This window comes from Triticum aestivum, chromosome 7B (assembly GCF_018294505.1).
Source record: "Triticum aestivum cultivar Chinese Spring chromosome 7B, IWGSC CS RefSeq v2.1, whole genome shotgun sequence".
NCBI lineage: Eukaryota > Viridiplantae > Streptophyta > Magnoliopsida > Poales > Poaceae > Triticum > Triticum aestivum.
The window spans coordinates 273,732,443-273,747,961 of record NC_057813.1 but is presented as its reverse complement, the minus strand read 5'-3'; the positions used below and the strand labels follow the sequence as shown (position 1 = coordinate 273,747,961).

At 39.0% G+C, this 15,519-nt stretch overlaps 1 protein-coding gene across 17 annotated transcripts; it reads right to left on the bottom strand.

Moving 5' to 3' along the window:
- Positions 1–5,039: 5,039 nt before the first annotated feature.
- Positions 5,040–10,944, bottom strand: LOC123161289 (uncharacterized). 17 transcript variants are annotated; one of them, XR_006480660.1, is made up of 9 exons: positions 10,280–10,944; positions 10,027–10,162; positions 9,846–9,900; positions 9,128–9,191; positions 8,958–9,019; positions 8,045–8,372; positions 7,137–7,939; positions 6,248–6,339; positions 5,040–6,160 (listed from the first exon to the last, which is right to left on the bottom strand). XR_006480660.1 is itself a non-coding variant. In XM_044579136.1 (7 exons), the coding sequence occupies exons 2-6, from the start codon at positions 10,108–10,110 to the stop codon at positions 8,086–8,088; spliced, it is 321 nt and encodes a 106-aa protein (XP_044435071.1). In that variant the 5' UTR covers positions 10,111–10,162; positions 10,280–10,944; the 3' UTR covers positions 5,040–7,939; positions 8,045–8,085. The 17 variants fall into 17 exon arrangements, 1 of the variants encoding a protein (XP_044435071.1); XR_006480654.1 differs by having other exon boundaries at positions 5,040–7,471; positions 7,881–7,939; positions 8,045–8,141; positions 8,227–8,372; XR_006480648.1 differs by having other exon boundaries at positions 5,040–5,483; positions 6,077–6,160; positions 6,248–7,939; positions 10,280–10,942.
- Positions 10,945–15,519: the final 4,575 nt, after the last annotated feature.

The window sequence follows — 15,519 nt, the reverse complement described above, 5'->3', positions numbered from 1 at the left end:
GTGGCCACGAGGGTGCCCCCCCCCCAACTGGGCGCGCCCCCTTGTCTCGTCGGCCCCTCGAGACTCCCCCGACCGACTTCTTTCGCCTATATATTCCCATATACTCTAAAAACAACGAAGCGAACAATAGATCGGGAGTTCTGCCGCCACAAGCCTCTATAGCCACCAAAAACCTTTCGGGAGCCCGTTCCGGCACCCTGCCGGAGGGGGAATCCCTCACCGGTGGCCATCTTCATCATCTCGGCGCTCTCCATGAAGAGGAGGGAGTAGTTCACCCTCGAGGCTGAGGGTATGTACCAGTAGCTGATACGTCTCCAACGTATCTATAATGTATGAAGCCTTCATGCTATTTTATTATCTGTTTTGAATGATTACGGGCTTTATTGTACACTTTTATATTACTTTTGGGACCAACCTATTAACCGGAGGCCCAGCCCATATTGCTGTTTTACTGCATGTTTCAGTATTTCGAGGAAAAGGAATATCAAATGGAGTCCAAAAGGAATGAAACCTTCGGCAGCGTGATTTTTTGGAAGAATATGATCCTGGAGACTTGGAGTTCACGTCAGGTGATCCTCGAGGAGGCTAGGAGATAGGGGGCGCCCCCCCCCCCCCTACTGGGCATGCCCCCTGTCTCGTGGGCCCCTCGAGCACCCCCCGACTGACTTCTTTCGCCTATATAGTCCCACGTACCCTAAAAACGTCCACGGAGAAGATAGATCGGGAGTTTCGCCACCGCAAGCCTCTGTAGCCACCAAAAACCTCTCGGGATCCTGTTCCGGCACTTTGGAGGAGGGGGGATCCCTCACCGGTGGCCATCTTCATCATCCCGGCGCTATCCATGACAAGGAGGGAGTAGTTCACCCTCAGGGCTGAGGGTATGTACCAGTAGCTATGTGTTTGATCTCTCTCTCCCTCTCTCGTGTTCTCTCTATGGCACGATCTTGATGTATCGCGAGCTTTGTTATTATAGTTGGATCCTATGATGTTTCTCCCCCTCTACTCTCTTGTGATGAATTGAGTTTCCCTCTTGAAGTTATCTTATCGGATTGAGTCTTTGATTTGAGAACACTTGATGTATGTCTTGCCGTGTTTATCTGTGGTGACAATGGGATATCAGTGCCACTTGATGTATGTTTTGGTGACCAGCTTGCGGGTTCTGCCCATGAACCTATGCATAGGGGTTGGCACACGTTTTCTTGACTCTCCGGTAGAAACTTTGGGGCACTCTTTGAAGTACTTTATGTTGGTTGGATGAATTTGAGATTGTGTGATGCATATCGTATAATCATGCCCACGAATACTTGAGGTGACAATGGAGTATCTAGGTGACATTAGGGTTTTGGTTGATTTGTGTCTTAAGGTGTTATTCTAGTACGAACTCTTGAATAGATCGATCCGAAAGAATAACTTTAAGGTGGTTTCGTACCCTACCATAATCTCTTCGTTTGTTCTCCACTATTAGTGGCTTTGGAGTGACTCTTTGTTGCATGTTGAGGGATTGTTATATGATCTATCTATGTTATTATTGTTGAGAGAACTTGCACTAGTGAAAGTATGAACCCTATGCCTTGTTTCCTATCATTCAACACCGGTTACGCTCACTTTTATCATTAGTTACCTTGCTATTTTTATTATTTCATAATACAAATACCTTTATCTACCATCCATATTGCACTTGTATCACCATCTCTTTGCCGAACTAGTGCACCTATACAATCTACCATTGTATTGGGTGTGATGGGGGCACAAGAGACTCTTTGTTATTTGGTTGCAGGGTTGTTTGAGAGAGACCATCTTCATCCTACGCCTCCCACGTATTGATAAACCTTAGGTCATCCACTTGAGGGAAATTTGCTACTGTCCTACAAACCTGTGCACTTGCAGGCCCAACAACGTCTACAAGAAGAAGGTTGTGTAGTAGACATCAAGCTCTTTTCTGGCGCCATTGCCGGAGAGGTGAGTGCTTGAAGGTATATCTTTAGATCTTGCAATCGAATCTTTTTGTTTCTTGTTTTATCACTAGTTTAGTCTATAAAAGAAAACTACAAAAAATGGAGTTAAGCTTGTCTTATACGCTTCATCTTTTTCATATCTTTCGTGAGTATGATGGAAAGGAAAATTGTGCTCAAGTGCTAGAAGAAGAATGCATTAAAATGCTTGGTACTAAATCTTTGAATGATGAGCATGATTGCAATGTTGTTAGTATTAACTCTTTTAATATCCATAGTACTAATGATGATTGCACTAGTTATGATGAAAATGTCTCTTATAAGCATGTTGATTTTTGTGGAGTAGAATGGGTTTGCATGGACACACCAAATAGAGAAAATAGATATCGCAAGAGGCATAAGTATTTAAAAACTAAAGGTTTGCAAGAAAGTCTTGATGAATGTGCTAAAAGATTCAATATTTTTCGTGCCCCTTGTGAACTTTGCAATGAATGTGGTCATTTAAATCTCCAATGCAAATTGTTTCATGATCGAGTCGTGCTCAAAAATTGTGATAACTTGATTACCCTTGGGCATCAAAAGAGCTTAGTCTTCTTTTGGGGTATGAAGAAATGAAACGTATAACTGAGGGTATTCCAAAATTTAATCTTGATAGATTTCTTGATTTTGATCTAGATAAGATTTATATGTTTTGTGCGGTGAATTGCATTGAAAATCCATATATTGCCAATTACCTAAAGAAAAGAAAGCAAGTAGAGGATGAAGAGAATACTAATGAAAGAGAAGATACTTCCCAATATCCTCCTATTATTTTTTATGATGAATCAGGTAACGAGGAGCTCAAAGAGGAAGGTTGAACCCACACATAATGTGAAAAAGAAAAGGAAAAGAAGGGGCAACAAAGGTAAAAAGGTATCCCTCCCAAATGATGTTGCTCCTACTACTCATTGTGATGATTATAATTGCTATACTATTGGTGCTATCCATACTATTAATGATGAGAGTGATTATACTTATGATATGCAAAGCCACAAGCTTGGGGATGCTATGTTTGATGAAGATGATATTTTTTGTCCCCCAAGTTTTGATGAGAATATTTATTATGATGAAAGCATGCCTCCTATTTATGATGATTATATTGATGAAAGTGGGTTTGGAAGAGTGTCGACTTTAGGAAGTAGTGATCCCACTATTTTGGAGGATATTGAATCTTATTGTGATGAACATGAAAGTGGATTTGGAAGAGTGTCAACTTTATTTAGTGATGATTCCACTATTTCGGAAGAGGTTCCAATTGATTATGAGAACATAGTTGCTATCTATGATGATTATTGTGATGACTTGTATGCTATTATGAATAATTATAACCATGAAACTTGTCATCATGATTTTAGTTTTCAATTGGATTATGCCTCACATGATAATTATTTTGTTGAGTTTGCTCCCACTACTATTCATGAGAAGAAATTTGCTTATGTGGAGAGTAGTAAATTTTCTATGCTTGTAGATCATGAAAAGGATGCTTTAGGTGCTGGTTATATTGTTGAATTCATTCATGATGCTACTGAAAATTATTATGAGGGAGGAATATATGCTTGTAGGAATTGCAATAATATGAAGTTTCCTCTCTATGTGTTGAAAATCTTGAAGCTATGCTTGTTTCGCCTTCCTATGCTAGTTGATTATTGTTCCCATAAGTTGTTTGATCACAAAATCCCTATGCACAGGAAGTGGGTTAGGCTTAAATGTGCTAGTCATATGCTTCATGATGCTCCCATTATGTTTCAATTCTTATCTTTTAGGTGAGCATCATTGTCATCATCATGCCTAGCTAGAAAGGCATTAAAGAAAAGCGCTTGTTGGGAGACAACCCAATATTTATCCTTAGTGTTTTTGTGTGCACATGATTATGTTACTGTAGTAATCATGTTTTACTAGTTGACCCGTTGCGCCAAATGGCGTAGAGACCCGCTAAAGACATGTTATCGATGAAAAGAGATTCATTTTGCAAGGACATGTTCGATATTGATAGTAGAAAGCCCATGTGTTAAATCATGTTATACTGAAAACATTCCATGTGTGCAATGAAAAGAAATTCATGGTTTAGTTGGTTTAGTTTGGGCAAGTACATATGGCCACAAATTTAATCTCCGTTATCCAGGAAAAACGGTGGCTTGTTGTTTATAGTGAGATGTATATATATACACATTTTAGTTTGGTAGCATAGTCCCATTTAAAAGAAAATCTATGTTTTACATTGTTTAGTTGTTGGCAAGCACATATGGTAACAAATGTAATCGCTTTTAGCAGAAAAAGTGGTTTGTTATCTACGATGAGATGTATACACACATTATAATTTGGTAGCGCAAAGTCCCATTCAAAATTATGGCCCGTTGAAGATATTTCCATTTTTCAGCAACTCTGTGCTTTATAAACTACACTCATCAATAGTTTAGATCTTGGTCACATTGAAAACCATATGGCATTAGTTATGTTGTTTACAGAGACATAAGCGTTGCAGGCGGCAAGGACTTTTAATAGAATCATCATCAGCATAATAAAAGGAATGAATTGTTACCTTTTTATATGAAAATTCAAGAAAATACTTCTCTTTCAAAATATATACATGAGCATGCTTAATTTGTTATCTGAAAAGGTTAAGATGAAAAACAAGCATAGATATAGTTATACTAAAAAATAACCACCTTTGTAGGCAATCCTTATGGCATTTGTAATTCAAAAAGAGCATATAATTCAACAGCAGACCTAGTTTTCTAATAAAAAAAGTGCTTAGAAACCATTTAAGTTGTCTAGTATTTGGTTTGTGTCTGCAGAGTTTTACTTTAGTGTAGGTTGGTCATTGTTTGTTGGATTTCAAATTAGCATTTCTTATTGGCAGAAGCACCTACTCCCTCCGTAACTAAATATAAGATGTTTTTGTAGTTCATCTTATATTTAGTTATAGTAACAGTAAATAATTCTTGTGTCATGACTTATAATTTTTTTTCAGATGGTAGAATAAAAGGCAATGCACATTATTGCAAGCAAGAAAATAGACCTGTTGTGCGAAATGGCTCAAGTTACTCATTTCAACAAGGAGTTATTTGCATATAAAGGCCTACATTGTCCTCCCATAATTTACATAGTACAATCTCACAGCAGGAGTGTAAATACATACTATGGTTTCATAATATAAAAATCAGCAAGTGGGATAGTAGTAGATTACATTGACTCTATAGGGCAAGCAATTTTTGTTCACTACCACTATCCAGATGCCCAACTGGTCAGTGCTAGTGGTTCTTGTTCCACATGTAGTTCCCTTCTGCCATCTTCATGAGCATAGATCTTTTTCTTGTACTATGTTTTTGCAACAAATACACAAACCATGCAAGAAACATAACATTAGCTTGAAGACCATATGTAACATAACACCAGCTTCTCTGAACTCCTCCATTCATCCAGTCTCCCATGTGTAAAGCAGTCACTTGGAAACATTCTGGACGATTAAGCATGGAGCTTTAGAAACATAACCTAAAGAAGTATGTCAGCCATACATAGGTGAATTTACCAAATGTAGAGAATAAACATAATCATGCACATCTGTAACTTGTATATACACCGAAGAAAAGAACAACTCAATTATTTGACCGAAATTATGCATTCTAATAAACCACAGGTATAATGCACCTTCACATGTGATATAACATAATGAAGCATGTCATCCATACATTGGTAAAGTTAACAAATGAATAAAAATGTCTAAATCTTACACATCTCTAACATATATACACACAGAGAAAAGACACGGTTCAGCTATGGGGCAAAAATTATTTATTTTTGATAACACCATTGGTCTAATGCACTTTCAGTTATGTGATATAATAATAATTAGGAATTTAGGATGAGCATATACATTTTCCATGAGTGTCAAAAATACTGAATAAGCAGCTTGTTTGCTTCGAGCAACCCTGTTTTCAGCTATGTAACTCTGAATTTCTAGCCATTAATTCAACACTAGAGATGTAACATGGCCCTAATACAGAAATCACTAACATCCGTCATGATAGCTTCGTAAGTCTACACAATTGCTCAGCTGAAATTTCTACGAGGCATAATAGATGCACCTTTTTCATATAATGTACAGATACAATGAAACAGATTTACTCTTTGAATGTAGTAGCTCTAACCAGGACATCGTAACTCATGGCCTGAAAGAAAATAGAACCTGGATAAGATCAAAACAACTGATAAGAGACTCATCTCCTTGGTATTTTTTTGGCTGTCACCTGACTTACCTTGAAAAATGGAGCTCACCCACTTGATAGAAATTGTTTACCATATTATCTCTTAGCTCTCTCAGCTAAGCGGAGCCGGAAATAAAATAATACTGAAAAATACAAAACATAGGCATACCCAATCTCATCATCAGAAAGGAAATGCATCTCAATATTATTCTTTATCTCAGAAAAAATATGACTAAAATGGCAACTGCAAAGAGGAGAAACAATTATTAGGAGCTATTAGCTTAAAACTTATATGTGAAGTATATTACTCAATATAACACAAAATATTGATAAACGTACACTATATTAGAACCTTTAACTTGCATAGCCATGTAAAACATAATATTACTATAGCTAGCTTAGTTAAAGCACTGTGGGGTCACAAATGGCGAAGTGAAGATCATGTTTGGTAATTTCAGTATTCAGATACTAAAATGTTCAGATATGGTTCGAATTACGTGGACTATTTTTATTTTTATTTTTATTTTGCAGCTCAGATCGCAAATAAAAGAACTCAAGCTAGGTCACAACATGGCTCCATAGAGTAAATCATCACATACAGGAGAGTGATCTAACATGTTCAATATGGTTCAAACTTACGTGGGCTAATTTTGGTGTGCATAACTCAGATCGCAAAATAAAAGAAGTCAAGCTTGGTTGCAAAATGGCTCAAAATGAGTAAATAATCACATACAATGACCCAACTGAGGACGAAATATAACATAGGAAATACTAAATAAGCAAAAGGATAATCCCTGGAAATGCAATACATGTTGCAAACCAAGCATTTAAGCAAGGCCTTTATAATAGAGCAACATCACATAGTGTAGCTTAAAATACGTACAATTAACTATGTTTCTCTTTCTCTTGCTGAAAATCACAATACTGCACATGTTCCTACCTACTTTGTGATCAGTGACCATGTGCATGCCTAAACCTGGGATTATGATTCTTTTGTTTCCTCTGCCTACACACCTAAATCAAACCAGTAAGTTAGCACGCCATTTATTCATAAAGCAAAACCACATCAGTCTAATCTTCCAAGAGCAAGAGCCTAGAATATTTTCAGAGATGAGCAATTAAGATCATGCAATCAAAAATAAATGATATGATAATAAATCTATATAGTTTGTTATTCATTCATTTCCCTTCCATAATGATTTATCCCCAGTTTAAGCTTGCACTGAAATTTGAATATAATGTGGGGCATGTATGTTTATGCACCCAGGCTAAAATCTGAAAAGAGAAAAAACACCAACATTAATAAATTCTTCTTTGGCAAAGTATTACATGGAGTAAGAGGTTCAACTATATGTGCATCAAACATCGTAAAGCACAAATATGCACTGAAAGAAACATCACATGCTTGAACCTATACATCATATCTACCATTAAATAGGAGAGAACCACACCAAAACACAATAAAGGCCAGCCACCTCCTTCTTCTCCCACCTTGCATCAATATATAGTTATATATACAATGAAAGACTCCAATAATGAAAGAATTCCTGGTTAGGGTTGCATGAATGGTGCAGAAAGATAAAAAGGAAGCCTCTGCTCGATCACATTTAATATTTTTGATCATCCATAGGAAGTGCGAGAAGAACATGTAACAGGTGTCAACAAAAGAAATACAGAAACATACCCCAAGTACACGCTTACAATCTTAGTTGCCAGCCTTTGGCGGACTCTGCTGTTTCGGGTCTGAAAATTAGTAACATTTTAAAGGCATATCAGATCAAAATCTGGCAATAAATATATTCTCAGTTTAGAAACCCTAGAGGAAGTGTAGATAAAATAAATGTTTACCAATCTGGAGAGCTGCATGCAAAAACAGAGGTCCAAGGAAGCTACCACCAACTCCAACTGAGACCACATTTGTCAATGATTTCCCAGTTGCTCCAACCTGCATTTCAGGAAGTAGCAGTGATTAAATCTTAATTATTTCTGCTACATTTGACAAGTTAAGAAATTTGTGTTTCAAAATTTACCCATGAGCCACAACTAAAAGTTTCTGAAAACTGCTTGCTTTTATCCTTAACGTCCCAAACTTCAGGGACCAGTCACTGTCTATGACTGCATCTCTTGGAGACCTTAGACACACATATAGCACTAATATGTTCTCCGTGCTATTTATCTGACAAACAAATCAATCAAGTTAACTGAGACATGTATTCCATCCGTTCCAAATGATATGTTATGAACTGTACAGCTTAAAATACAAAATCCATCAGGACTAATAATTGTTTTGCAGAATTATTCTTCGGGATGATCTGTCAAGCGTCATAAAGTAATTACATACAAACTTTATATAAGCACCCAAGGATACATGGAATGGAAGACATATATACAGAAAACAAGTAGATGTCAAATAGACACATGTGATGTGATAGAATAACTGAAGACTGGCTACAGAGCAGGACACTGACCGGGAAGCGCTGCTTCCGATATATCTTCCAGAATACGTGTTTTGTTTGGTTCGGACACGAGCGAATACGTGGCAGAGAGGATTTTGTATCCAGCCATGATCGGATGTTTCCACAGAAGTGAAGCGCTGTATTGAATAGCATCGTAACAGAAAACAGAAGGGCTGAACCAAACGACTTCTACTGTCTTACGAAAGTGCTGTAATCGGAAGCGGGACTTTTCCACCCAACCAAACACATACATATTGTCACTCTTAATCTGAATCATTTGAGGCAATAAAAAATACACATCTTACTCTTTTGCTTGCACTCCTCGACGGCCTGCTCCTTCTCCCTGTCATTGGCCGCCTCCCCTCTCCTGCAGCCACACCCCAGATCCAGAACATTACAATGATCAGCAGAGCAAGCACCATGATAGCACCCACATAAGATAATACACATGTACCTAGGAAATAGAGCAGCTAACCTTAACGAGGAGAACAGAGATGCAACAGATTGTAGAACAGTGTTGGCGTATCTTTTTTCCTTTACTGTATGTATATGTCCACATTCACTTATCAGAAAAATGGAGAACACTAATTGAACCTAAGAAACATGAGCAAAAAATGGATCTGGTAGAATGTAACACCAACACCAACTCCTGATATGTCAAGAACAAGAATTGCAAATAAATCCATAGGAGTGGAAATATAAATAAGCTTCAGGTACTACCCATGTAAACCAGAATGGAAACTACCATATAAATTTTCTGTGCATCAATATTTACTTGTTAAAAAAAACAATGAACACTTTATGGGCATCCACGTATGCTCAGTAAAAAAAATAGAGGATGGAAATTGCTCCACTACTATATGTATGCATCCACATACACCCATTCAAAAGAAAGAGAACACTAATTACTCCTCTAACCTCTACAGAACTTGAGAAACAAGAGCCAAAACTTTGATCTAGTGGAGCCTAAACGCAGCTCCTGATATGTACAGAAACAATTCTACTGAACAAAACACCTAAACCCAGCTCCTGATATGTACAGAAATAATTCTACTGAACAAAACACATAACAAAAATGAGAAAAGAAAAGCAAATGTAAACTTATCTATGCTCTAGGATTGACATATGTTTTTGTCACAATGCCACAACACACTAATATGTAAGAACACTGGATGCAAAAAGGCATCTCATACCTAGATTTTCAAGAGACATCTTTTCGTTGCTGGCCACAAATTCTTCACCTAGACACTGGACTTACATATGTTAGATCCCAGTTCAGTGCACAAATGCCCCAGCAAAAACATTTTCATACACATTCAGTGTGGATCAGTACACCAATCAAAGAAAACCAATGAGAATAGAGGAAGTGGCAACCTGCGTGAACTGAAGCAGACCGTATCGTTTGGGGAGGGGGCAGAGGCTGGCATCGCTGAGCCTGACACACAGCAGAGTTGACATTCCTAACTTCCATTTTGCTGCTCGGGGAGAAGACGATGCTATCTAATTGAATCTGAAAAGTGACCAAATTGGATCATATTCAAAAGACCATCAAAAGTGGTCAAACTGGAGCATATGCACTTTCACTCAGTAGCCAAGCAAGTAAAAAAATACAATTCTTGAGAATTACCTTGGAGGCTTGGACAAACATGATATCTGAAAATAATACGCCAGACTAAATTGACCATTCTGACAATGTCCATGGACCTGCAGGCACAACCAAATCAAAAGAAAGCACACATGACGAGCATGGGAGGGAGAGTGAAAAGTAGGAGTGGAGAAGCGAGGGACTGGAAGGAGCTCACGGAGAAGGTGCAGCCGGAAGGGAAGAGGGAGTTCGGCGGTCCCCTGCTGCTCCTCGATGGTCCTCGTCTCCTCCCCTGCTACTCCTTGATGGTCCTCGTCTCCTCCTCTGCTGCTCCTCGATGGTGCGCCTCCTCCCACGACGACGCAACAAGCGGCCCTCGCTTGACGACATGGACCGGATGGTAGGTCCTCCTGGCGGCATCTTGACGGCGTGCTCGCCGTTGGCTTCCTGCCGGCTTGCGGTGGCGGCGTCCCCTAGCCTCTTACGCGGCACCCCGGCAGCGATATGGCGCCACGAACGACGGCTTCCTCCGGTGGCGTGGTTGTAGGACGGAGAGGAGGGAGGCATAATGGTGGCGGCGGCTAACGAGGGTGGGATGGGGGAGGAGGAGGAGTGCGGCCTGTGGGGCTTGGGGAGGCTAGGCCGCTAGGGTTTGTCGCGCGCATGCGGCGCGGCTGCCTCGCGCCCCCGCACCAGGAAATGCAACACCCAGCCGTTTCGATCCAAGTGGCCATAGCGCCGGCCCACACGTCATCCCTCGCCACGATTCACCGATCGGTAAAAATGAGTGCGCAGAATTACAGCGACGATCGAACGGCCAACACGCGAAAAAAGACCTGGTCAACGCAGATCGAACAGCCAGCGAAGGATGCCATTGGGGAGCTCCTGAAAGCGAGTTGCCCAGCCTCTATTTTGTTTTAAATAGCTTTGGTTTCAATAAAGTGCCAAGTAAGACTTTTAGGATAGCTTACGGTAATAGTTGTGTTGATCCTGCTGAGAATCAGAAACTTTTGCACCTAGTAAATTAGTTTTGTTAATTCACAGATACGAGCTTATGATCTGATTCTTTTTGCATTAGATTGGTATACAAATTTCTTAGGAATTCCTAATTTGGTAGGATTTTTGGAGTTTCAGCAGTGTACGTTTGGTACAGATTATTACAAACTGTTCTGTTTTTGATAGATTCTGTTTTCTATGTGTTGTTTGCTTATTTTGATGAGTCTATGAGTAGTATCGGAGGGTATGAACCATAGATAAGTTAGAATACAGTAGATATTACACCAACATGAATTTAGAATGAGTTCATTACAGTACCTAAGTGGTGGTTTTATTTTCTTATACTAACGGAGCTTACGAGTTTTCTGTTGAGTTTTGTGTTGTGAAGTTTTCAAATTTTGGGTAAAGATTCGATGGACTATGGAAGAAGGAGTGGAAAGAGCCTAAGCTTGAGAATGCCCAAGGCACCCCAAGATAATATTCAAGGACAACCAAGAGCCTAAGCTTGGGGATGCCCCGGATTTTTGGAGTTAGGGAAGTATGATGAATCTTGCATTCTTTACAGACTGTACTGTTTTGACAAATTGCCGTTATGTTTGCATATATTTGCTTGTCTAATGATTTGAGGATAGGAGTATTAAATATGCATAGGCATTTAGTATGCAATATTGAATAATAATGTTAGTGATTTGTTACAGTAGAAAATGATAAGGTTTTGCATTGGTTTATACTAACCTATCTCATGAGTTCTTGTTGAGTTTATTGTGGATGAAGCTTTTGAGAAATAGAGAAACCATGATATGAGAGGAATTAAGGAGATACAGAAGTTCAAGCTTGGGGATGCCCAAGGCACCCCAAGGTAATATTTCAAGAAGTCTCAAGCATCTAAGCTTGGGGATGCCCCGGTAGGCATCCCACCTTTCTTCTTCAACAACTATAAGTTAGTATCGGTTGAGCCTTCACATGAGTTGTGCTATGCTTGCAATGTCATTTTATTTTGTTTTCTTTGTTGTTTGATTACAACACCAAGATCTGAAATTCTTTAATGAGAGAGAGTCTTCATATAGCTACATAATTATTTAGCTACTCATTGATCTTCACTTATATCTTTTTGGAGTAGTTTGTCATTTACTCGTGTGCTTCACTTATATCCTATGAGTAAATGGTTGAATGAGTTGATTGTCATAAATCTGAAATTATTTATGTTTCATTTGCTTATTCCATGGGAAGTAATGACTTCACATCTAAGAAGTAGAGGTTGTAAATTTATTGAAGGTTAGCAAGCATTGTATTGGTCATTTGAACAATTCATGAAAGAATATTGAAGGAAGAGAGATTTCACATATAAATACACTATCCTAGACATCTTTTATAATTGGGAGCACTCATTAAGTATGACATGCTAAAGAGTTGATGTTGGACAAGGAAGACAACGTAATGGTTTATGTTTTCTGACATCTCAGTTAAAGTATATTGTTATGGATCATTCAATCATGTTGAGCTTGCCTTTCCTCCTCATGCTAGCCAAAATTACTTGCACCAAGTAGAGATACTACTTGTGCTTTCAAATATCCCTAAACCCAGTTTTGCCATCAGAGTCCACCATACCTACCTATGGATTGAGTAAGATCCTTCAAGTAAGTTGTCATCGGTGCAAGCAATAAAAATTGCTCTCTAAATATGTATGATCTTTTGGTGTGAAGAAAATAGCTTTATACGATCTTGTTATGGAAGCAATAAAAGCGACCGACTGCATAATAAAGGTCCATATACAAGTGGCAATATAAAGTGACGTTCATTCGCATTAAGATTTTGTGCATCCAATCCCTAAAAGCACATGACAAACTTTGCTTCCCTCTGGGAAGGGCCTATCTTTTACTTTATGTTTTTTACTTTTATGCTTGAGTCAAGGTGATCTTCACCTTTCCCCTTTTTCATTTTATCCTTTGGCAAGCACTTTGTGTTAGGGTGATCCTAATATATATATCCAATTGGATGTAATTTAGCATGAACTATTATTGTTGAGATCGCCCAAAGGTGAATACGTTGGGAGGCAACACTATAAGGACCTATCTTTCTCAGTGTCCGATTGAAACTCCATAACCATTAGTATTGCGTGAATGTTAGCAATTGTAGAAGACTATATGATAGTTGAGTATGTGGAGTTTGCTATTCCTGAAAATAAGATGAATTGCAATTGTTTGATGATTGAGAATGAAGTTTGCTAGTTTTCAAGAAAGTTTATGGTCTATGCTTTGACATGTGAATTGCTTGTTACTTTATCGTGAGAAGTTTTCTGAGTTGAACTACTGTTATGACATATTATCATGCTAGAAAAGGTGATTGAAATTATCATTGATCAAACTTGTGCACCTTCTAGCATTCACACTTCATAAATTCTTTCTTTTATCATTTACCTACTCGAGGACGAGTAGGAATTAAGCTTGGGGATTCTGATACGTCTCCAACGTATCTATAATTTATGAAGCATTCATGCTATTTTATTAGTTGTTTTGAATGATTACGGGCTTTATTATACACTTTATATTACTTTTGGGACTAACCTTTTAATCGGAGGCCCAGCCCATATTGTTGTTTTATTGCTTGTTTTAGTATTTCGATTAAAAGGAATATCAAACGAAGTCCAAACGGAATGAAACCTTCGGCAACGTGATTTTTTGGAAGAATATGATCTTGGAGACTTGGAGTTCACATCAGAAGATCCTCGAGGAGGCCAGGAGATAGGGGGGCGTGCCCCCGCCTACTGGGCGCGCCCCCCATTCTTGTGGGCCCCTCGAGAACCCACCGACCAACTTCTTTCGCCTATATAGTCCCACATACCCTAAAAACGTCCACGGAGAAGATATATCGGGAGTTCTGCCGCCGCAAGCCTCTGTAGCCACCAAAAACCTCTCGGTAGCCCGTTCCGGCACCCTGCCGGAGGGGGGATCCCTCACCGGTGGCCATCTTCATCATCTCGGCGCTATCCATGATGAGGAGGGAGTAGTTCACCCTCGGGGCTGAGGGTATGTACCAGTAGCTATGTGTTTGATCTCTCTCTCTCTCTCTCTCGTGTTCTTTCTATGGCACGATCTTAATGTATCTCGAGCTTTGTTATTATAGTTGGATCTTATGATGTTTCTCCCCCTATACTCTCTTGTGATGAATTGAGTTTCCCTCTTGAAGTTATCTTATCGGATTGAGTCTTTGATTTGAGAACACTTGATGTATGTCTTGCCGTGTTTATCTGTGGTGCCAATGGGATATCACGTGCCACTTGATGTATGTTTTGGTGACCAACTTGCGGGTTCCGCCCATGAACCTATGCATAGGGGTTGGCACACGTTTTCTTGACTCTCTGGTAGAAACTTTGGGGCACTCTTTGAAGTACTTTGTGTTCGTTGGATGAATTTGAGATTGTGTGATGCATATCGTATAATCATGCCCACGGATACTTGAGGTGACAATGGAGTATCTAGGTGACATTAGGGTTTTGGTTGATTTGTGTCTTAAGGTGTTATTCTAGTATGAACTCTTGAATAGATCGATCCGAAAGAATAACTTTGAGGTGGTTTCGTATCCTACCATAATCTCTTCGTTTCTTCTCCGCTATTAGTGGCTTTGGAGTGACTCTTTGTTGCATGTTGAGAGACTGTTATATGATCTATCTATGTTATTATTGTTGAGAGAACTTGCACTAGTGAAAGTATGAACCCTATGTCTTGTTTCCTATCATTGCAACACCGTTTACTCTCACTTTTATCATTAGTTACCTTGCTGTTTTTATTATTTCAGATTACAAATACCTTTATCTACCATCCATATTGCACTTGTATCACCATCTCTTCGCCGAACTACTGCACCTATACAATCTACCATTGTATTGGGTGTGTTGGGGACACAAAAGACTCTTTGTTATTTGGTTGCAGGGTTGTTTGAGAGAGACCATCTTCATACTACGCCTCCCACAGATTGATAAATCTTAGGTCATCCACTTGAGGCAAACTTGCTACTGTCCTACAAACCTGTGCACTTGCAGGCCCAGCAACGTCTACAAGAAGAAGGTTGTGTAGTAGACATCAAGCTCTTTTCTAGCGTCGTTGCCGGGGAGGTGAGTGCTTGAAGGTATATCTTTAGATCTTGCAATTGAATCTTTTTGTTTCTTGATTTATCACTAGTTGAGTCTATAAAAGAAAACTATAAAAAAATGGAGTTAAGCTTGTCTCATACGCTTCATCTTTTTAATATCTTTCGTGAGTATGATGGAAAGGAAAATTATGCTCAAG